The sequence below is a fragment of the Streptopelia decaocto genome (genome assembly GCF_964273445.1).
Source record: "Streptopelia decaocto genome assembly, chromosome: Z".
Taxonomy (NCBI): domain Eukaryota; kingdom Metazoa; phylum Chordata; class Aves; order Columbiformes; family Columbidae; genus Streptopelia; species Streptopelia decaocto.
In genome coordinates this window covers 42,444,370-42,467,715 of record NC_138657.1, presented here as the reverse complement: position 1 = coordinate 42,467,715, position 23,346 = coordinate 42,444,370, and the positions used below count along the sequence as shown (strand labels likewise).

At 38.8% G+C, this 23,346-nt stretch overlaps 1 protein-coding gene across 1 annotated transcript; it reads right to left on the bottom strand.

Annotated features, from left to right (window-relative positions):
* Positions 1 to 12,959: 12,959 nt before the first annotated feature.
* On the bottom strand, positions 12,960 to 23,346 carry MACIR (macrophage immunometabolism regulator). The gene is made up of 2 exons (XM_082074708.1): positions 23,222 to 23,346; positions 12,960 to 15,611 (listed from the first exon to the last, which is right to left on the bottom strand). The coding sequence occupies exon 2, from the start codon at positions 15,588 to 15,590 to the stop codon at positions 14,967 to 14,969; it is 624 nt and encodes a 207-aa protein (XP_081930834.1). The 5' UTR covers positions 15,591 to 15,611; positions 23,222 to 23,346; the 3' UTR covers positions 12,960 to 14,966.

Here is a 23,346-nt window from a genome sequence, read left to right as displayed (position 1 = left end):
GAAGGTTTGGACTGGAGTATCTGAACTCATTTCGTCTGAGAGGGCCTGAAAACTTCTACTCTGTAAAGATACATCGCAGCTTCTGGTCCCAAATACAGACAAAAATAAACATCCAAGGACAGTAACACTGATCTTTTACCACCATTGTTTATTCCAGTTATTTTTAAAAAAATTTTTAGTGATCTTGAAATTAATTAGCTATACATGTGAATACACATGCCAGCCACAGAAAACTCATATTTGGTTATTAAAAATTAATACATAACACTATATCACTTCCTTCCTTAGCTTTCTCTTCTTACTAATCAACTTATAATAATACTTAGCATATAGTTTATGCTAATGCACAGATAACATTAAATAACTTATCTACATTATAGACTCATTTCCAGTTAACATGGTTATCAAATCATGGTGCTTATTTTGATGAGGCAAATGACAACTTGTATCAGTTTATTTCGCTAAAGTGTCAAAAGAAAAACATACTACTCATTGCCATTATATTGGGTGATTTCCTAAGTGACAGGGTCTTGTACCATTACATGGTACCAGGTATTTATTATACAGTATTGTTTATATTACCATAGTACTTTGAAACAGTAGTTATGCATCAGGAATATACTGTGCCTCTACACTAATTCATAAGCTAACTAAACATACCATGCCTCTATAATCTTTCTTCATACATAAACAGTTCAATAATTCAATATTTTTTTTCTTAGAATTCTAATAATTCTTCATTGCCCTATATACAGAAGTTGAATGAATGCTACATCCAAGACTGTTTTAATTTAATGATTATAACACATTGCTTTAACTAAACTTGATTCAGTTGTGAAATAACTATATTTTTCTGTTAGCAGTCATAAACTTGAAAGTACGATTTTGATGTATATCTTTTTCTTTCAAAGCATAAATCCTATGAAGGTCATTCCAAAAACAGAGCTGACATGGATTGTTCATAAAGCTAAAGATGACTACAAGAGACATCTCTAACTGAGCTGTTTTACAAAACAGATTCCCACCATTGCATTTTATTTTGACATGTAGGTGTTGGCTATTTAGAGCAAAATGCAGAAACCAAAATCCCTTTCATTCACTGAGTGCAGATGTGGATTAGTATACCTTACTTCACTAAATGCCACTTTATTTCCTTTGTAAAGCGCTATCCTGCCTAAATCTGTTAAGATTTACTCAATTAGAAACTCATAGTACAGAAAAAACAGAAGTTTACTTTGAAAAACTAAAATTCACTTTCTAGAGGAAATGAGAATTCATATAAAGTTCTCTAAATCTTAAAAATAATTGATACCAGCATTAAACCAATGCAATTTCAGAGTCCTCCTCTTCTCCTCAACTGGTATTTCTTTCAAGCTAATGTCACCATTTCATACCTCCTGTCTGTAGTTATTCTGCACTTTATCTTCAGAAAAACATCTACCCTAGAGTTTAAGAATAAAAAATAGTTTTCCATATTAGCACTAGTAACAGATGAAAGAATGTCAAGGTGGAACACAGGATGCACCTGGAAAAACCTAGAACCAGCACTACATGTGAAAGGATCCTATGATTTTAGCCAAATGAGTATAAAACAAGTAACACAGATCAACTTTTGGGAAAGTGGACTTGCTGAAACAAACTTCTGACTTAACGCTGTTACCAAGGGAGAGTTCATTTTATAAGGAAAACTGAGTCTTGCATAAAGCAAAGTAGAAAAGATACCAAAAGAACTCTCTCCTTTTGAATTGTCAAGATTTTTCCTTCTTACTCACCACCCATAGCAATATCATCGGATACCCAGAAAATATAGGGTTTAAGTAATATTAAATAGTTGGAAAAAAAACCAAAAAACAATTACACTCTTTTTTTCAGCTGCTTCTTGTTCCCTGCCCTCCAGACAGAAAGCTTATTTTCATCCAAGAACAACAACAACAAATTTTTCACTTTTCATTCTGAGTTCATTTTTGCTAGAAATTCTAAGGAAGAGACAATTTTCCTCAATCTATGAGGCACAGTTCCCTTTTGCTATGCTAGGAAGATTTCATCCTGTCCTTAGAAGTACCCTCACCATCAAAAATGGGAATGCTCTTGTTCTGACATAGAAAGAATGTCAAATATTTCCATGCAGATGGCAGGGAAGGCCACTTATTACTTATTGCTAGTTAGCTCCAGAAATTCAAACAGTAACATTCACGCTCAGACCACAATTTTACAGAAGTACCAAAAAACCCTTATGATTACCTTTCTTCATTGTGAGACTCTGAATCTGTTGTGCTGACCCCATTTTAAAAATCATCTCATTTGCCTCTCACAGATTTAGGATACACAAGTAAATAATTTGAGATTAAGTTAGCGCTGTGTTGATGCAGAGAAAAAAATAGCACTAATTGAAACCATTACAGTAATGGGAAAGCAAGAATTCCAAATAAACTATGGGTATAATATGTACAGGGCTATTCCAGAGTGCAAGTATATGAGAGTGCCACTTGGTCCAAAATAATTTATATATAAATCCGTTTTTCCTCAGATAGTTCAATTTAATTACTGTGAGTTGTAAAGACTTTATGGCATAAAATCAATAACAGGCTTTCAATTAACTTTTAAATTCACTCTTTATTATTTACAATTGTGCTGTTTTAAGCGTACTGTATAATATTCTTCAATTATATGGCAACAGCTAAGACTAAACAGACATAACTTTACATCTGTCTCCTCTACTCCTGTCCAATAAAGCAAAACTTTTAAGATACGTCACCAGACTAGGCAACACGTCTTTGGAGAAAATGCTTTTACTGTTTTTCTTTCATCCTTTTCTGCATTGTTTTTATTTTTCATTTGATACAGATACACTGAAAGTACTTTGAAGTTGTTAACATACATTAGCTCATGTTCCAAAGATCCATTCAACAACTTCTTGTAGCACATATATTGCTGATAGAGAGTATGAAGTATCAGTCCCTCCCTTCATATAGATATAACCTAATTGCAAAAGCTAATGAAACCAAAACCAGAGCAACTGATGAACCTGTAAAATTAATTTACAGTTGGCACTAAACTAGACATATTCATTAAAACTGCTAACAGTTTAATGGGGTACATTTGAATTTGAGGTTTCTGACAATAACTACTGTTGCAATCAGGTATAAAGCTGAGCCGACCTGAAAGCTTGCTGCTGCTGAAAGCCCCAGCTCCTTCACAGCTCCCAGTAACCTTTGTCTTTTTGCATTAACTCTTGTTTCCAGATGGACTCTACTGTTAGCTGATTCTAGCCACCAAAATAGCAGAAAACACGATGGCTTTATCCCTGGATCTATTTTGTGTAATTCTAACAAGATAAGGGAGCTCAAAAGTGATCGAGCAGTGCGACAGCTAACACAAAGGGAGTAGTGGGAACATAATACAAGGGGCAGCACATTAAAATTTTAATTCATGAGAAATACTCAAAACAAAGAGCAAAACTCTCAGTTTTCATTGTTTTGGTAGAACACCACAACTCTTGAGTTCTAACAAATATTTTTTTAAGCATATGTTTGTTTCGAATTATTACAGTCAGCAAATCAGGTGCTGGCTTTCATTTATAGGTATTCAGTCCAAATTTGAATTAGCATGGAATACACTATGAAATATTTCACACAAGAAAGGTGTGAAACACCATATGGTTCAACACTTGCATGGGTTTCTTTCAAATCAAGAAGGCTCCTCTGTCATATCTGTTACCAAAAGGATGCTGGAGTTAACTCAGACAAGCAACAGTCAGAGGCCACTATGTAATATAGACTGTAATATAAATATGCTGGCTGCAGACAGATATTTCTGCACCATCTAGCTGTGCTTTAACAGCTCCTGCTTGATCTGCATGCTTCTTAAATACATTCCCAATCAAGAGGTCAAAGGGAAATCGCAAGACAACATGGCCTGGCACCACCTCAGTTATGACGGGCAGCCACCCATACCTCTGCTCTGAGCACAGTAGCTTCTGTATGGCTGGAACATGTGTTTTCAGAAGAGCTTCTACCCCCATCCGAAAATGGAATGAATCCCTTAGAAATCAGGTTTTGAAACCAATCGATAATGAGAGGAGGGAAGGAGGGGAGGATTTCAGTCAAATTTCCTCAAGCTGAGCTTTCATTCAGTTTTTTTTCTCCCATTTCTAAATTGAAAAGCCTTCTAAATACCCTCTTTTAAAAATTATTTATAAACAAATCATTCTTCATTTTTTTGATAACTTGTTTTTTGACCCCTCTGGTACAAAGTATTTGTCATGTGCATAAGACTTTCCCCAGCACCTTCAGCAGTAAAAACTGACACAGGAATTCACTTAATTTCTCTGCCATGGTTTCACCATTTCAAAACCTTTTACTCATGTGGTGTCACTGGTTCCCTAGATGACTTTCTGCTTTCAATGCATTTAGAGATTTTTTCATTACCACCTTTGGTTTCTTTAGCAAACTGATTTTTCAAAACACCTTATACTCCTGTTTGCAATTGACCAGTCCAACGTATATTGGCTGCCTTGCCAATATATGCCAAGCACGTTTTGCATTTCTTAACTTGAACTTTTCCCCTATGATAGCTACCCAAAATCTTCTAATGAGCCCAACATGGTTTTATTGGATCACTTTATAGGTTTCTTGCTTTTTTGAACTGCCTGATTATTAAGTTATAAGAAGTGCTGGATTTATGTGGATAAAAACCGCACATGTGATTTTTCTGACCTGTTCTTTCCTATTACAATTATAATCCTTACTATATTGTGATCGTTACTACTGACGTCTTTCAGTAACATGTCTTGAGGTAAGTCTTTAGTGTTGACTGGGACCAAGTGCAGAAGAGCATCTTCCCATAAATTGTCCAAAAATAGTTCTTCCAGAAAGCAATTATTTACTACATCTAAATAATTACCTCTTTATTTAGCACACATTCTAATACAGATTTTTTTTTCAGCTGTGGCATTTAATTACTGTTCATGTTAACTAGTGGTAACCACAGAACTAAAAAAGGCAGCCTTCTGGTTTTCCAACTTCGGGATTATGTTTGCATTTCACAATGGGCATTTAATCTTTCAGACAGTTTATAGCATCCTGGTGATGTCATTTTATCTGCATGATTAAGGACAGATTTAGACTTCCAATCAGAGAGAAGATTCAGTCTCAACAGAAGCTTTAATCATAACAATTGCTTGTTGTTCGAAATTGGCCCAGTGAACAGCATTGCTGACCTTCCCTCTGCAGAAAATTTAAGCTTCTGTCAATTGATCAGTCAGCATTACTACCATTTCACCCCAGAATAGGATTAAACACAGACTTCCCAGATCAAAGATACAAGAAAACAACTCATTTGTGCAAGCAGAATACCACAAATACCTATTCTTTTTGGTTTGTTTTCCAAAATTGTTTTTTAAAAGGTATCTTGTGTGTGTCCTGTGGTTCCAATTAACATCTCAAGTAATTGCTCTCTCTCCTCTGGTTATTCTCATATACACTTATTACTTTTTTTTTTTCCTGGCAGGATTTTTATAATTTTGTATTAGGCATTAACTGCTGTCATTCTAAGATTTCTGCCTTCTTCCCACAGCTGTCAAATAAAAATAAAAAAGCCACCAGTCCCCACAAAATCATTTCCCTTGAGACAGTCAAGTTTCAACTGAGAAGATTTTTCAAATATATAAGCCAAGTAAGATTTTTCCTCTTTAAAACTCACTATTTGAGACAATCTTTTAATTCCAAAAATGTCTTGCCTTCTGGCCATCGGTTTTTATGACAGAGGATCTGGACTTGTGAAAAATGAAGCTGTAACACCCTATTGATGCCAAATCTTCAATCAGCTGCCTGCTTCTTGATCTCCTATTTTGTGGATTAATCAATGAAACTTCCACATAGCCTTTATTAATATTTTACAGGGCTATTTTGAGTTCATGCTTATGGCTGCTGAAACACCCCAGGTACCATCAGACTATGTTGAGATGCAAGTACATGGAAACTGACCTAGTTTATGATTATATTCTTCAAGAAGGAAATCTTGAACGTGCAGGAGCAGCTGCCCCTAAGTGCCAAAAGACAAGCCAGCGGGGAATAAGTCTGGCCTGGCTGAACAAAGAGCTTCGGCTGGAACTCAGGAATAAAAAAGAGAGTTTATGACCTTTGGAAGAAAAACCCAAGGAGGACTACAAAGATGTGAAGTTATGCAGGGAGAAAATTAGAAGGGCTAAAACCCAGCTAGAACTTTGTCAGGCTACTGCCATAAAAATACAATTTAAAATGTTTCTATAAATACATTAACGAAAAAAGAAGGGCTAAGGAGAATCTCCACCATTTTTTGGATGCAGGGAGAAACATAACAACAAACGTCTAGGAAGCGGCTAAAGAAAAGGCTGCCTTTATTTCAGTCTTTAATGGTACCAGTTGATCTCTGGTCATCCAGGTCCTGAAGCAAAATGAATTCCGCACAATCCAAAGGGAAATGGTTAGTGACCTGCTGCACCCCTTAGTAAGCCTATGGGGCCAGATGGGATCCATCCAAGGGTTCCGAGGGAGCTGGTGGAGGTGCTCACCAAGCCACTTTCAATTATTTACCCTCAGTCTTGGCCGACCGGGGAGGTCCCAGTTGACTGGAAGTTGGCAAACGTGACACCCATCTACAAGAAGGGCCAGAAGGAGGACCCAGAGAACTACAGGCCTGTCAGTATGACCTCAGTGCCAGGGAAGGTCATGGAACAGATGATCCTGAGTGCCATCACACAGCACATAAAGAACAACCAGGTGATTGGGTCCATTCAGCATGGGTTTACAAAAGGTAGGTCCTGCTTTACTAACCTCATCTCACAAGGTGAACCACTTAGCAGATGAGGAAAAGGCAGTGGATCTTGTCTACCTAGACTTCAGTAAAGCCTTTGACACTGTTTCCCACAGCATTGTCCTGGAGAAACTGGCTCTGCATGGCTTGGATAGGTATACTCTTTGCTGGGTAAAAAACTGGCTGAGTGACTGGGTCCAAAGAGTTGTGGTAAACAGAGCCAAACCCAGTTTGCAGCCAGTCACAAGTGGTGTTCCCCAGGGCTCAGTATTTGGGCCAGTTCTGTTCAATATCTTTATCAATTATCTAGATGAGGAGATCAAGTGCACTCCCAGTTAGTTTGCAGTTGACACCAAGTTGGATGGGAGTGTTGAGGGTAGGAAGGCTCTACAGAGGGATCTGGACTGTCTGGATCTTTGGGCTGAGGCCAGTTGCATGAGGTTTAACAAGGCCAAGCGGTGGGTCCTGCAATTGGGTCACAACAACCCCAGGCAGCTCTACAGGCTTGGGGAAAAGTGTCTGGAAAGCTGCCTGGCAGAAAAGAACCTTGGGGTGTTGATGGACAGCTGGCTGAACACAAGCCAGAAGTGTGCCCAGGTGGCTGAGAAGGCCAACAGCATCCTGGCTTATATCAAGAATAGTGTGGCCAGCAGGACTACGGAAGTGATTGTCCCTTTGTACTTGGCACTGGTGAGGTTGCACATCAAACACCGTGTTCAGTTTTGGGCCCCTCACTACAAGAAAGACATTGAGGTGTTGAAGTGTGTCCAAAGAAGAGCAACAAAGCTGGTGAAGGGTCTGGAGCACAAGTCCTGTGAGAAGCAGCTGAAGGAACTGGGGCTGTTCAGCCTTGAGAGAAGGAGTCTGAGGGGAGACCTTATCGCTGTCTACAGCTACCTGAAAGGTTGCAAAATAGAGGGTGTTGGTCTCTTCTCCCAAGTAACAAGCAAGGATGAGAGCATATGGCCTCAAGTTGCACCATGGGAGGTTTAGACTGAATATTAGGAGAAACTTCTTCATGGAAAGAGTTGTCAGGCTTTGGGGAAGGGAAGTGGCTACCCAGGGAAGTGGTCCACTAACCATCCCTGAAGGCTTTTTTAAAGGTGCATAGATGTGGCAGTTACGGACTTGGTGTAGTGCTGGACTTGACAGTGTTACGTCTGTGGCTGGACCTGATGATCTCTTAAGGGTCCTTTCCAACGTAAACGGTTCTATGTTTCTATGAGAACTGGGTAATCCAGCCTTCTAGAAACCCTTCTGAAATGTTAAGATTAATTTCTGTGAAACACGTGATCACTTCTGACCACATTTCACAGAATTTGCAGATTGGAGCAGTCTTTACAGATCATCTTGTCCCACCTCTGCTCCCTCAAGTGATATTTTCTGTGCTTGCAGTTCTGCTTCAAAATTATTAAATCAATAGGACTGCTGCCATTTACATGAAAGTTTATCTGCCATTTTAACTGATACACCCATGAGCATTTCTTCCTCCAATATTGTGGTTTTTATTTTTCCAATCATCTCTTTACCAAAACTAATATCAGCTGAGCATTGAAACACTGACAAAAATTAAAAACAATTGAATTCTGTAGAAAACATTGATAGGCAGAAATCTTGTACACAGTCAGTTGCTTGGAGCTATAGCTTTTCTAGATATCTTTCAATCTTCCTTCATAAAAATTGGAAGATGTTTACCCCAGTTAAAATAAATAAAAAATCCCCAACATTAAATCATTGAGCTAAGGCAGAAAACAAATGAATCTTACATTTACTGTACTGTTCTCCCCACTCATCTAGTTTAAAATGTTGATGCTCTGCCACCTGATATTCCAGGGCACTATGACATTATCTGTTCCTCTGTACTTTTACCCATTTGCAGACTACAGTTCACACTGTGACACTCCATGCTGCGGTATTCTTGGTCTGAAGTAGACTTCTAAAAGCATCTCAGTACCTAACACTTTTCTTCAATATTTTATTTTCTGCAATATAGGTTAATGTAAAGCACTACAGCAATTTGTGGCTTGCTCCATTTAACCTGTTAATGTTGTTCTCAAAGTTCTTGCATATTTTAGCACTTATGTCTCCTTCACTTTCCCAGAAAGGTCATGAGGAGCGTCAGCAGGCAAGTCTAGCAAAATGAAATGGGGCAATAATCACAATAGACATCAAGGTTGGCATTTATATTGGAATATATGAAGAATCTTGAAGCTTTTTTTTTTTTTTCTTTTAGCTGAAAGTAATAATACGCAACATGACAAAAGATTTCTTCTTGCTCAGGGACCATTTTACACTTTGCTTTGTCAAAGAACTACGAAATTGCACCAGCCACCTATTGTCACTGTGTAGAGCTTCAGAACACCAAAGAAACACCACAGAATTTTAATTCAGACCATATTCAAATGGCATAAGGATTATTAGTTTATTCCCTCAGAACTCTCTTCCAAATTTCACCTAAGCTTAGGACTATGAAAATGCACACACACACCCTCACGTTCCTCCCTTCTACCTTCACTGCAGCCCAGCTTTGATCAAAGCATCTTGCCAAAATGTCCCATCATCCTCTTAGTCATCCAAAAATACAGACAATTGCTTTCTAGAGAGAACTGAGACCAGCACACCATCTCCTTCCATGGCTTCACTTGTTTTGACACTGAAACTACACTGCTTCACTCTTCCTACTCTTGCACCACTGCCTGAGGTTTTCCATTTATTTCTCTGGCCTTTTCCCTGATACACTCTGGTGAATTCTTTCTGCACTCACAGAAATAAAAGCACTGTGCAAAGCTCTCCTTCTTTGTCCTCTCCCTCTTCTCTCTCCAAACCAATCTTCAATGGGTAAAAGCAAGCACATGCAAGTTTAGACAACTATCTCCTAAAAATGGATGGAATGTGGTCAGTTACTACGCTTACCTTCCTTTTGTTTTCAGTGCAAGTCAGCTGATTCTGGATTTTTCCTCACAGGCTGACAGTCTTATTTCCTCGGGTCTTCTAATGTGGCCTAGATAGTTCCTCTGTAAGTTTCTCTCAATGCCATTCTCTACCACTAAACGACTAAAGCTAAGAGCTAAGGAGGATGTAAGACACACCTTGAGCCATCCCACAAAAATGCACAACACCACAAATGGAGTGGCAGCACTGAATCTTAACTACTGCCATACAGACGCAGCCAGCAACCAAAGGCAACTTCTGAGGCAGCAGCATCATCAAGAAAGATCCTTGCATTATGGAGGAGGAAAGTAATGAAGTTGTTGATTGATGTAAGCCATGAAAGGAAAAAATGTGGAAGAATTGCTTTATAATCATTCCTGACACGTGAGACTTTTTTTTTCTTTTTAATGAATCTGTGATGCTTTGTAGGTCAGTTATCAGCATCTTGTAATGGCCTACACTCTCCCACCATGGTTAAGAGAAGAAAATGCCTACAAAAATAGCTCACAGAAAGACTTCTATGCTTAAGTATCATGTACTTAACAACAATACCTAGCTTTTACAAGACAAGAAGCCAATACTGCAGATAACTAGGTATCCCCCTAGCTACCTCAAAAAAAAGGAAGTTTTCTATATTCCATAGACCTGAAAGACAGAGCTCAATCTTCCTTGAGTGCTTTTATGATGGAATAACGAGGAAAGAGGAAAAAAAAATCATTAGCAATATCACTGGAACAAAAAACAACCAATCCATCTGAAGGTTCTCAAGGACTTGGAAAGTTGTAATTAGCCTCTGGCTAAAAAATATGGTGTGATACAGACAAAAAAAAAAAAAAAAAAAAAAAAAAGAATAATCCAAACATTATCAAGTGTGTTCTTCTGAAGATCTGTTTATCAGACACATGATTTTGTCACTCTTACAGTGTTTAATGTAATAACTCATCATGGATGTCCCAGTTAACAGACCAAATCACTGAGAACCACTCATGGGAACAGTCAGTCCCCAGAAAGAACCATCAATTAAAAGTGTATTTGCCAAATGCTCAGACCATATGCAAAGAAATGTGCACTTCTACGATCGGCTGCCAAACATTGCGTTGTCTTTAAAGTTATCTGCATTGTAATAAACATGTATTTTTCAATAGCAATTTTGCAATAGCTTAATGCCAGTTAGTTTCTGTAATGTAGCACCACTTTAAGAGTAACCTTCCTCTTAAATAATTTTTTCTGCTTATTCACACTGAAGATACTTTTTCCCATTATTTCTTTTTAGCACACCTTCCCCTTTAAGATGAAGTTCAACATAAATGATTGACTTCGGCCAGACCACCCTCCCAAACATCCAGAAAATCACAATTTGATTATGTTAGATAATTTGTTTCAGATTTTTTTGTACCATTGAAAGTGTTAGAAACAGTTATCTAGTAACAACTCTTTGCTCAGTATATAGGTAATATTTCCCTTCCTACTACTACAAGCATGCATTTGATCTGTTAAACTTGATATTAGTTTAGTATTGACCTTAAGACATTTTTTTTTCCCTTTTAACTGATTCTTGTGTTTTACCAAATAAAAAGATACTTTGAACACCACTTAAGATTTTTTCAGACCACAGTTCCATGCTCTGGATAGCTTCTTCATTTCTTCAAAAGCAAATTACAGAGCCTGACACCACCTAGCTTTACTGAAACTAGATAGCTGGTGTTTTTGCACATATTGTAGATTTTGGAAGTCTTTTATGCAGCATATAGCCTTTCTGCTGGTCTCTTGTAATTCTTAAAAATTGTGCTTGCTTCCTCTTTTATTTGCCCGATAATTATTTATGCTCCAAGCCCTGAACTACTGGGAAACTTCTGCCATGTACAGACAGCAACATCTGCATTTTCAGCAGTTTAAAAATAACCTTTCTCCATTCCTCTGTTCTTCCCAGCAGGGAAAAAAAAAAAAAAAAAAAAAGGCGCCAGGAGAGCAGTTTTAGAAAATTCTAAAAGCTTGTTTGTTTGTCACTTATTTTGCAATATGGTCTAGTGGCTCTAGTCTGCAATTAACAATTTCCACTACAACAAGCATGCTCAACAAGAGAAATCACCACCCGAGAGATCTGAGTAGGAGTCAGAATACAATAGATGGACAGAGAGAAGATAAAGGAAACCACAAGGTCAGTGAGGTACTGTGTACAGCTGTAAATACAAACTATAACACAGCAGGACAGGAGTGGTTTATACCTGACATCATATAATAGTTTTGTTTGGAAGAGACCCTCAACATCATTGAGTCCAACCTTTAACCTAACTCTAGCACTAAACCATGTCCCTAAGAACCTCATCTACACGTCTTCTAAACACCTCCAGGGGTGGTGACTCAACCACTTCCCTGGGCAGCCTGTTCCAACACCTGACAACCCTTTCTGTGAAGAAATTTTTCCTAATATCCAATCTGAACCTCCCCTGGCACAGCTTGAGACAATTTCCCCTTGTCCTATCACTTGCTACTTGGGAGAAAAGACCAACACCCACCTCACTACAACCTCCTTTCACGTCGTTATAGACAGTGATAAAATCTCCCCTCAGCCTCCTTTTCTCCAGGCTAAACAGCACCAGATCCCTCAACCGCTCCTCATAAGACTTGTGCTGCAGACCCCTCACCAGCTGGGATCACAGCTTAATGAAATTAAGGAAGAAAAACCCACTGAAATAAAGAATGGATTCCATACCAATCCTTTTTTGGTGTATTAAAAAAGTCAGTAATGTGCCTGAATTTAAGATCTGCCTTGATATCCCAGCTTACAGATTTGTGCTTGATTCCAGATCTCCTTTGGTGTTAATGATCTGTTAAATGGAAGATTTGTGTTACCAGCTGTATAATTTCTACCTTCATTATTTTAATCCTCTGGAAGATACCTATATCCGACAAGGAAACTTTTTTTTTTTTAAGGCTTTTTTTTTTCTTTTATTACAGGAACCATCTCATCTTTGATTTTAACAGATTAGTGCAAGACATCATTAGTAGCAAAAATAAGACAAGATCAAAAGCTTCCAATTTTCTGAGACTTTGCTTATTTTAAAGGTAAAACCAGGAATTTCTCATGGATATAAGAGTTTTGACAAAGAACATTGCAAACCAAACTTGCAAAACATGGGGCTCCTGAATGAGGATATGAGAGCTGCAAGTGCGTATGAGCTAAACAAAGAATATTACCCCATGTAAGCACCTTCACAAGCAAATCACCAAGCAGATAAAAGTACTAACACACTTTTAATGTTTGAACTCAGCTGGACAGCCGTCAACCCCTCTATTAGTGTAGCTGTACAATTACGGCACAGGATGACATTAAACACATGCACAAAACATTAATAATCGCATGGCCCATTACCTGAAACAAAGTAACAAACCTAGGCATCTATTTCACAGAAGTCCAAGATCCCTGATTTAAGGTTGTTTTTAAATGAAAAAAGCTGTATTTTTAAGTGTTCTCTTTCTCCTACACAGCAGAAGACTCCACAACAATAGGTGTTTATATCACCCTTAAAATTTTTAAGCTAGAAATACCATTTCATAGGGTATTTCAACAAACAGTGGTGTTTATTCCTTAAACAAAATTTCCATCTCTTTGGCATCTGACTACATTCTGTTTTTCAAACTAAAGACTATATAGGAAGATTTCACTTTCAAGATCATTGTTCAAAACATTAAATTTACACAGGTGTAGTTAACTTTTAAAAACACATTCTGCTGCAAAGAATTCTAACAAACCTAAAAAAAAAATAACCAAACCAGAAAGATGAAGACTGCTGGGCTGCCTTCATTTACAATTGAGAAGTGACAGAACAACTCCTCGTTTTCCACAGAGCATGCACTAACTAGTGCTTTCTATTAATTCTGAACGATAACAACCAAGCAAACAAAAAATATTAATTCTACCAGGAAAAACTGATCTAATAATTTATGTTGCAAAACAATGTGATCTTATTTTAAACTTCTGCAGAGTTCATCAGTCAAAACCAAGCTTCATACTGCTTCAGTAGAAGATTGCAGCTAAAAAATGAAGCCTGAAAACTATTTTTCATTTTTAAGCATAAGTTAACAAAATGTTTTAAATACAGCTAGGAATGCAGCTGCCAAAACTGCATTTCATATTGCGTTTGGATAAAAAAAATTCTAAAATAACAAAGTTAGCCACTGTATTCAGTTCACTCTGTTGAATGATCCAGGATCATCTCTTCAAGGCTAATACAGAAATACTTCCACTGCACTGCATCAAAAAAAAGAACAAACAAAAAAGCCCTTCCAGATCTCAAGTGTGCAGTGCTTCAAATCAACTGAATTTCCAAAGCAATGCTGAAGTTGACACCTTCTGTTACTATACCTGACACAGAAATCATGAATTAAATTCAAAAACATTGACACACCAATGCAGACATTCTAGTGCATTTACTGGAATCTGAAATTAACCCTTGTTTGTGTGTCAAGACAATGTAAAAAATAAATTCCACTAACAAAAAAAAAATCTCTCCCCTAAATATTTCTTTTTAATAACCCAAATATTTCTCTTGAACAAGTTTTATAGAACAGAGGAAAGAAATTACTTCCATGCAGAAACTAGAAAATTATTTAACAGGATTCAAGTAGCAAAGGTTTGTTTTACAAGTGAATCTCACTCTCATCATCAGTGCACGTGCAGTTTGAAAACGTTTCAACTGGATTGTTTAAACAGCACATCACCCAGTTTAGCCAAGCTCACTTTCCTCTCCATTAATTAAAAAATAATACATACATTTTACTGTAGAATACAGGAACAAAAGTAAAACCAAAAGACCTCCTAAACTTACTTATCGAAGTTCAGTTTCTAACATCAAGCCAAAATTAGAAACAACCAAACAGGCATCATCAATCTTTCAGTGTTAAATTACTGTAAATACTAGATCTAACTGTACCAAAAAAACATAATCAACCATCCAACCAAACAAAAACCCCCAAAAACCTCAAACTCAAACATCAAAAGCTTTCTCAATTTGTTAAAAGGTGTCCAAAGAAATATCCACCAGTTGCAGTCAAATTTGCATCAGAATTTGCTTGCTTAGGAAAGATTTCTCCCTGTGAGTATTTGTAGCACATTGCATTGCCAAGTTTCTATTCAAATAAATTACTTTCTGATAACATTTAGCTGATAAAACCACCTACGATGTGGACAATGTGGATTTTTGCAGCAGAGAAATAATCAGGAATTGATTCTAAATTCAAGATCATGTGTTATTTCTTGCAAACACAAGGTCCCCTCTAATGGTAAGGTGTTGGAGCTGGTATTGTAGCACTTCTGTGTCAGCAGGTTCCTTAATGCTCATTTTGTCTAAATTGAGGTAGTCCAGGGATTTTGAATGAGACCTTTTACCTTTTAAAAGGCAAAGTGGCAGGGGACCATGAAGTGCCTTGTAAGGTTCATATGGTAAAGCCTTAGTGCATTTATCCCCTGAGCTGGGCATCCGTCTCCTCCTCCTTCCATTTACTGCTGGGATCTCATATGGCTGATAGTACCTACTTCTAGTTTTGTACAAACGGGAAGAACGTGTGAGTCTTGAATCAAGCTGTTTGGAGAGCAAGTTTGGCCCAGATTCTCCTTTATTCTCTTCACCTCCTGTACACTTCTGGGCTAATTTTAGCAGCTCCTCTCCAGTTGTGAAGCCAACCAGGTAGTTAGAATCCATGTGAAGGATCTGATATCCCGCAACAGTTCGTCGCATTGGTGAGCAGGGGGTACTGGAACAGCGGGGCTTCTCTGCTTCCATCCTGCCCGCAGGAGTCACTGCTGCAACAGGCACAGGGAGGGTGGATAGGGTAGTTCTGGACTCTCCATTTATGTCAACTTCCATTTTAAACACAATGCTATCCTCCTAAAAACAAAACAGAGCTTAATTAGAAATAGATCCTTTACGCAAAGAGAACCTGAGAGAGGACAGCAGAAATGAGATTTTGTCTCACTTAGAAGTCACAACCAGTACCTCTCTCTATTAAGTCTTGTCTTATCCTCTACAGAGTGTTGCATAACAAAACCATCACTGGCATCCGCCTTTTGAAATTATCTTGGGTGTTTTTTTAGTAGAAGATACCATACATATATTCCTGATATTCTTAAACATTAAACACATTCTTGAGTAGAACTGTACACAAAAAAGCAGCATCCTTCCAGCCCAGTTTTTCACCCTTTTAGTCCATTTGATTTCTTACACTGCCTCACCTCTACATCCACTAGCACATCCACAGAAATTTCTCCCATATTCAGCCATGAATTTTTTCTATTGTTAATTATCTCAGTAAACAAAGTTTTAAAAATGTGTTTAACAGCTACTACCTCAGTCAGGCACAACTACAGACCAGACCTCACCTAATGAGGGTACTGCAATGCTTCACTTTTCCAGATGTGAAGACAGCTTGCTTTAGATTCAAAGAATGGCATCTTGGCTGTTCCAGAGCTGTCTTCATAGGTCTTCAACAACCCTCCCCCCAAAAAAACCCTCATCATTCACAATCAATCAAACTCACACTATTTTTTTCTAAAGTATTTCTAACAAAGGAAACAGTATACTAGCAATTAATGAATATAGCATATATTCTTATAAGCATCTTAAGAATAAACAATATACTGAATTCTATGGTGTTCGTTTTTCTGTTTCTTCTGGAAAAAGACTAATTTTCCCTGACCTTTTTTTTTCCTCACAACCTCTCCAAATATACAGTTTGACGCCTTTACAGATACAATTGTCTGCCACAAACCATTACTATCTCTAACATGGAAAGGCAGGGTCAATGTCACATCAAGTATACATTAGTGGATGCAAGAACAGAGGAGGCTTGATTATTTTCATTTCTTTGTTTTCAGCATTATCTACACCATTTTGATGACACAGCTACTTCACAAAATAAAAAGGTCATATTTGTTTCCAGATCCATGCTTCCTTCATTGTCAGCTTCCCCTTTGCTCTAAACAGTAGCAAGTGAATCTCTAGACAATATATTTCACAAAATAAATCAGCATAGCTTTGTAATGTTTAAAAGAGACTCAAGAAAGGAAAGTTGGTTGCAAGTGCAGAAACACAATTCTGAATTTCATTATAGGTGACTGCAAATCACATTCAAAAGCTCAGCTTCACAAATGAGACTGACTTAAAACATACTATTATCAGTTTGCAAACTTTTAAAACTGGTACTTTCTGCCATTCTGAGGCTTAGGAGGTCACAGGCTGAGTAGCAAAGATGCAACAAGCAAAGAAATATTTTATTCAAACTTCTGCAACTAGACACCCCCAGCATCCCCATCGAGATCAATCTCTATTCGTCTCAAAATAAGAGAGGAAGCTGTGTGCAAATCTCACTTGCAAAAGAAAATAAACTAGCCTCACGCAAAATTTAAACCTACCTTGTTTCTGTTCAGGGATTGGGAAAGAGCAGTTTAAGTAATGTTTCCACTTCTGCTTCCCTGAGTAGTATCAAATCAACCTGCTCTTCCCATCCTATGCTAATAAACTAGGAGTAAACAAAATCCCCATAGTTTTGCTGAAGAGGATTTTATCTGCCATGGACAAACTTCTATTATTGAGAGACTATTACTGATGTTCCTTTAGTATTAAATATCCTTTTTTCAGTTCTCATAATCATAGTCTACTTAGCGGTCTTCATTATCAGTTTTATGTAGCATCACTTTTATAGATACACAAACGCACTTAATTCAGCGAGCTTTTAAGCATTTTGAATTTAACAATACAGGTAACATGGCAAAACTTAAATAAAAAATTAAAACACTGAGGCAAACCAAACACTAACATTTTTCACTCAAACAAACACTCACATGAAACTCAAGAATGCTGCCCATTATATTTAATTGACTTTGGAATATATTTATGGACTAAATGAAAACTTTCTAAATAGCAGAAGCAGTCCTGTTTCTTACTTATGTACCGTATCTCGCAGTGAGACAGTAAAGATGGTGAGGTTTCAGCCAATGAGTTGAAGGTATTAATGACAATTCCTTAAGTAGAAATTACAGTTCCTGTACCATCAGGAACAAGGCTACTCGAGGCATGGCACATAAAAAAAATGCATTAGAACTTTTGGCTGCCCTGTGCTTTTGCCAAGAAACCTAAATATTTAACTGTTCCTGTTTTTTTCATTCCCAACTTTTACTCTGCAGCTCAGAAATCACTCCAGTAACCTTCTATAAAGACTAGACCTGTTCTGCAGAAAAGCTGAAATGCTAGAAAAAGTATAAATAAAACAGTCATACAGCGAGGTTAGAAATGAATCATATTATGTAGCCACATGCAAACAGCAACAACAAAAAAACCCACAAAACCCAACATTATATGTGCTAAAGAACAGGAGGGAGGAAGAGATGTGTCCATGCACTTTTTGAGTTAAAAAAGCCTCAAAGACTGGAAAGCAACTCAGGATCTTTGCAGAACACAGTTTTTTAAATTAATTGACTTCTGTTTGAAACATAGGTGTGTGCCCTGGTAACAAAAAGCAATCAACTTTGAAGAATAACTATAAGCAGAAGGAAAGGAGGCACGAGTTCACTTCCAAATAACTACTCCCTGGCCAAAAACATTACAACGGAAAATCAAAGAAAAGCCTTCAAGTCAGCAAGCTCCAACCTAGTACTTCAGCCTGAAACCGCAGAATTTCCATTTCTGTGGTTCAGGGCAATGAACAGCCCTAAAAACAAGAGGTCTGACAGACCCTCCAGATGCCAAGTCTGCAGGTAGTACAATTTCTTAAGAATCACAAAGACCTGTCTCATTGATAAAATGCTCATAATTGCAACAAGCAGATGGCAGAATGGAAAGATGGCCAACTCTTTTACAGAGTCAAACATACTGCACAGAGGTATCAACAGAGTTTTGACACTTTCCCATCTCTGTGGTGTCATTACATAATATATACAATGCACATAAAAGATACATTGTCTATCAAACATCAGGAGTAAGTAAAGTCATCCAGCACATGTAAAGCACATATGAAGCCAGAATACATCTTTAATTATTTCAATTGTCTCTGTTTATGAAGGTGGAGAACAAGGTCTATATCTTTTCCCTTGCAGTTTGACAAGAAAAATTCACATACATGTGGTATGTGCTCTTGGAAACCCCATCTTGTTTCTCTGTCACTGAAATATGCTTATGGAATTACACACTTGTAGAGAAAAGTTTTCTGGAAATAAGTATTTCCAATCTGCAACTAAAACAAATGAAATATTGAGTTGAAAGGGGGAAAAATGAGCTAAAATTCAGCTATCTAAGAGTATCCACAAAGGTGACATATTTCTTTTTCTAGAGTTGGGGAAGCTAGGCCATAGACTTTGAGATGTATGCAGCCTGTAGGTTGTTCCAGGTTGATGATACTGCTGCACATGCTGCCAGAGACAATGGTTGTTTTTAGCTATGCTTGTTATCTTCAGCTGAAGGGACCTAGGCTAATGTTGCTTCACCGTGCTCTTGACATGGGAATGGGGTAAAACAAAATGAATCACAGAGAAAAAGCTCACAAAAGGTATCAATAAACTATATGTTTTCTTCACCAACTCTTGCTGTTCTTAGGAGAAATTCCAAACTAAACTAAAGAAAAAGCAAATGGAGGTAATATTAAATAGTTGTACCACATGAGACAACATTCAGATGAAGAACGAAGTTTAGCGCACATTTTTTCCTCAAAATTAAATGCAAGAAATGAAATTATGTATAAAGCACATGTTATGATCATGCAGGCCTTAAGAAAACAGATGAACTGATACTACTGAATTAATAAAGCCGGTGCATTAACTATAGGATGTGATAGAAAACAATAGTCCACAAAACAATCCGTGAAAAAGGTAACTACATACTAACGTGTTTGTGTGTGAAGTTCTTGTCAATAGTATTAAGCCCTTCAGCAATCCAGTACAATGGACAATAAATACCACCGAGTTTGTACAGAACAAGGAATCATTAAATGTTTTGCAAAAGATAAAATTAATTTCTAGTAATATGTTCCAACTGCAAGAAGCAAGAACTATTTAACCAGTTTTTAAATTATTATTAGTAATGCAGCCTTGAACAGAAAACAATTATGATCCAGGAAACTACCTTTTAAATATGAAGAGGGTTACCAATTAATTAGAGTAACTACAACAGGAAACTGTAGTAACTAGCTCATCCCACAGACAATTTACACAGAAAAGAGACAGATGGAATTTCAAGAGTCAGTCCAGGCTAATGAATTGTGTATGAGCTGACTTACCAAGCAGGGAAAGCAAAAGAAAATAGTGGGAAAGGAAGCCATTTAACTTGTAATATCTCTTCGCCAAGTAATATTAGATGGAAGTATTTGACAGAGGGTAACTTTTCTTAAATATTTAGAGATCTTCAGATAATTAAAACAACTTCCTTGCTGGATGAAATAACAGGCGAAGACTTCCCCCCGACTCCATCAGTAAACTGATGCTTCTGGCCAGTATAAAGATGGCTGTGTACTATCATTACTCATCAAAAGATAAAATGGTGCAACACGTGTAAAAATCCAGATGCATACTGTAACACAAACAGCTTTTATTTTTTAGTCGGTTAGTAAGTTTAAAAAATGTTTATAACTGTATTTTATTTTACTGTATTTTTGATTTTCATCTTCTCACCAACCAAAATTTAAGTTTCACTTTCAAAGTTATCCTCTTTGCAGTTTCAGGTTAGCTTACTTGGAAAAAACAAAACAAACAAACAAACAAAGGCCCCAAACCTGATTTGCAAACATCAATTAAATTGCCTTTTTAAAATAATAAAGACAGATTGGTAAAAAAAAAAAAAAAAAAAGTATTGCAGATTTCACTGGATAAATGCTGATTTTTGTCTTTAAAAACCAACATGCTAAGGGTCTCCGTTGCTTTTATGTCAGATAAGAAATATCTGTTTGGTAGTTTCCTATGTTGCCATACCTGAAAATACAGCTCTGCAGGTCTTATTTTGAAAGTATCAAGCTAAACAAAAAACAATATTATATTCAGCCTTTGACTAGGAACAGCTATTCAAAGAAAGCTACTGGTTAAATTAAGACATAATCAATGATATCAGGAAAAATATGTTTAATCAATGCAATTTAGTTTGTTTTGTTTTAATTAAAGCACTTTAAAGACTAGTTCTTTGTCTTAGCTTGATGCAACCTGCAGCAGATATTCACATGCTTGTTGGAAAGGTTTCTCATTCACTTACACCACTCACATTGCTAAAGGTCACCTCCTCAAGCTTACTAGAGTAATGTATACAACATCTTTAAGTTTTCTTCTCTGCCTTCTTCTCAAATGGTCCTTTCCATACTAAAATGCTACCTAAAAATAAATTTTTAAGTGTAATGCAAGTATGGAATAAAAATTAATAAAAGAACAACAGCACATGCAGGTACAGTAAATTTGTATTCAGCTTACAACTAGTGTCAACAGAAAACTCTGATGCAGAATACTCAGTTTATCTGACTTGATCATAATGTACTGCATTTGCACATGATTATGCAAGCCTGGTGGCCAAGGCGGCAGCATAAGGCTGGTCAAAGAATATGAGATTATAAAGAAAGCCACATTACTATGTCAGTACTGTTATGCAAGAACTTAATTTCAGCAATCACACCGCCATTGCCTTCTTTCTGTTTCAAAGTCACTATGAGCACCACTGTCCTCCATTTTCATTACTTTAAAAAACACTGTTCCTCAAGGGAAAAAAGAATAAAGCAACCATACCATGTAAGACAGGATACGGTTCAAAATACACCAACAGCATGAAGGCGGTGGGAGGAAAAGTTTTCAGTAAGAGAGACAATTAGGAAAAAAACTGCATCATTCTATTCCTTGTGGCAAAACAAAGCATCAGTTCCCCAGTCCTCACTACATCCATCCTGGAAAATGGTCCAAGGACTCTTACTGTATTCAGGAAGAGACATGTCAGAAGTCAGCCAGCTACTGGTACAGCAGCAAGACCTCTCCATCACTCTCACTATGATCTGTGTAACTGCAGCCTTCTGTCATCAGCTCGTTTCCACAGGCAGCTACGCCAGCATGTATGGAAGTATATACAGTGACGTACTGCACCACTCTAGAGAGCACACTAACAAGCAAAGATATGTCCACAGAAAACATCTACTAATGCGTATCAGTTGCTATGTTCTTTATGCCAGCTAAACCACCTACGTAAATAGCAGATAACTAACTTACATATGAAGAAATTAAGATCTAAGACTATTTTTCTACGTATTTGTAGAATACTCAAAACAGTGCCTCAAATGTTCAGACACAGTCCTCCAATATCTTACTATGGAGAAGCAGAACTGGCAAAACATGCCTGCCAATAAACCAAAGCAGCTTAGCAAGTTTCATACTCTGTAAAGTAACACTTTAATGCATGTTAGATTGCATAAATACGGGAAATAAGTATCATGGACAGTACAATCAACATGTAAACAGAGCTCTGACCCTCTGTTTACCGTTCACTAAGCAAGATTTATTGCAGGAAAATAGAAAGTTACCCACACAAAGCTGGGCACTAGTGCACTTTGTTACTATCAACTGAACGGTAAGGCCATATTCAGGTTTAGCACTTTCCTAAGAGTATTAAGAATGGTATGGGGACTGCTGGTGGTGACAATGAAGAGAGCTATAAATAGTTATGGACTGAGGTGCTAACAGGTGAATTCTGGCTTTTCCACCGCTTATACTGTTAGTAGCAGCTGGCATGGAAAGCGCACTTGAGCCACTCCACCGCCGGCTTCGGGCCCTGCACGACAACTCCCCGGGTGTCCTGCCGCACGCGGACCCTGCCACCGGCACCCTGGTGCGCTGGAGCCGCGCTGGGACGGCGATGAACACGCTGTCCACTGCCCGCGCACTGCACTGCGCTCATCGGCTGCTGCTGGGGAGGCGAAGCAGCCGCGGGCTTGGACCGCAGGGCACACAGACCGTCAGAAGCCCCTCCAGCGGGGAGCGCCGCCCGGCTGGCAGAAGAGGCGGGCGGGACATATGCGCCAGGACATATGCGCCAGGACCTCCGCGCTGTTGGAGGTCAAGCCCACCGTAGGAGCCCGCGGGCCCCGGGATCCGTCCGCCGCGAAGCTCCCAAGGCGGCAGCGGCCCCACCGCGGCGCCCAGCACCGCTGCGAGGGGACAGAGGGGCCACCGCCCGCGGGAGGGCCGGGCCGCGCCTCCCGCCTCGGCCCGGGGCGCGGGTGGCAAGACTGCGGCTCCCGGCAGACCCCGCCGCGGCCCGCGCCCGGCGCCCACCGCCAGTGCCGTCTGCCACACACCGACCCCAGGCCCCACTGCCCGGCACCGCTTCCGCCGGGGCGCCAGGGCCCGCACCCCCCCGAGGCCTCCCTGCACCCACTCGCCAAGCCGGCTCCGGCACCCGCTCCGTGAGGCGTGGGCAGGGCCCGAGACCGCGGAGGCCGAAGTGCCGCCCGGCCGGCCGAGTGGAGCGGTGCCATCCCCGCCTCCTACCTGCGATCCAGGGCGGCGGGGCCGTGCGCCGGGCACGGAAGGAACAGTGAAGCGCCCAGTACGGCGCGCCCCAATGCACTCGGAGCGGCCCCGGCCCGCCTCGCCTCTCAAGCTGGGTCTGAGAG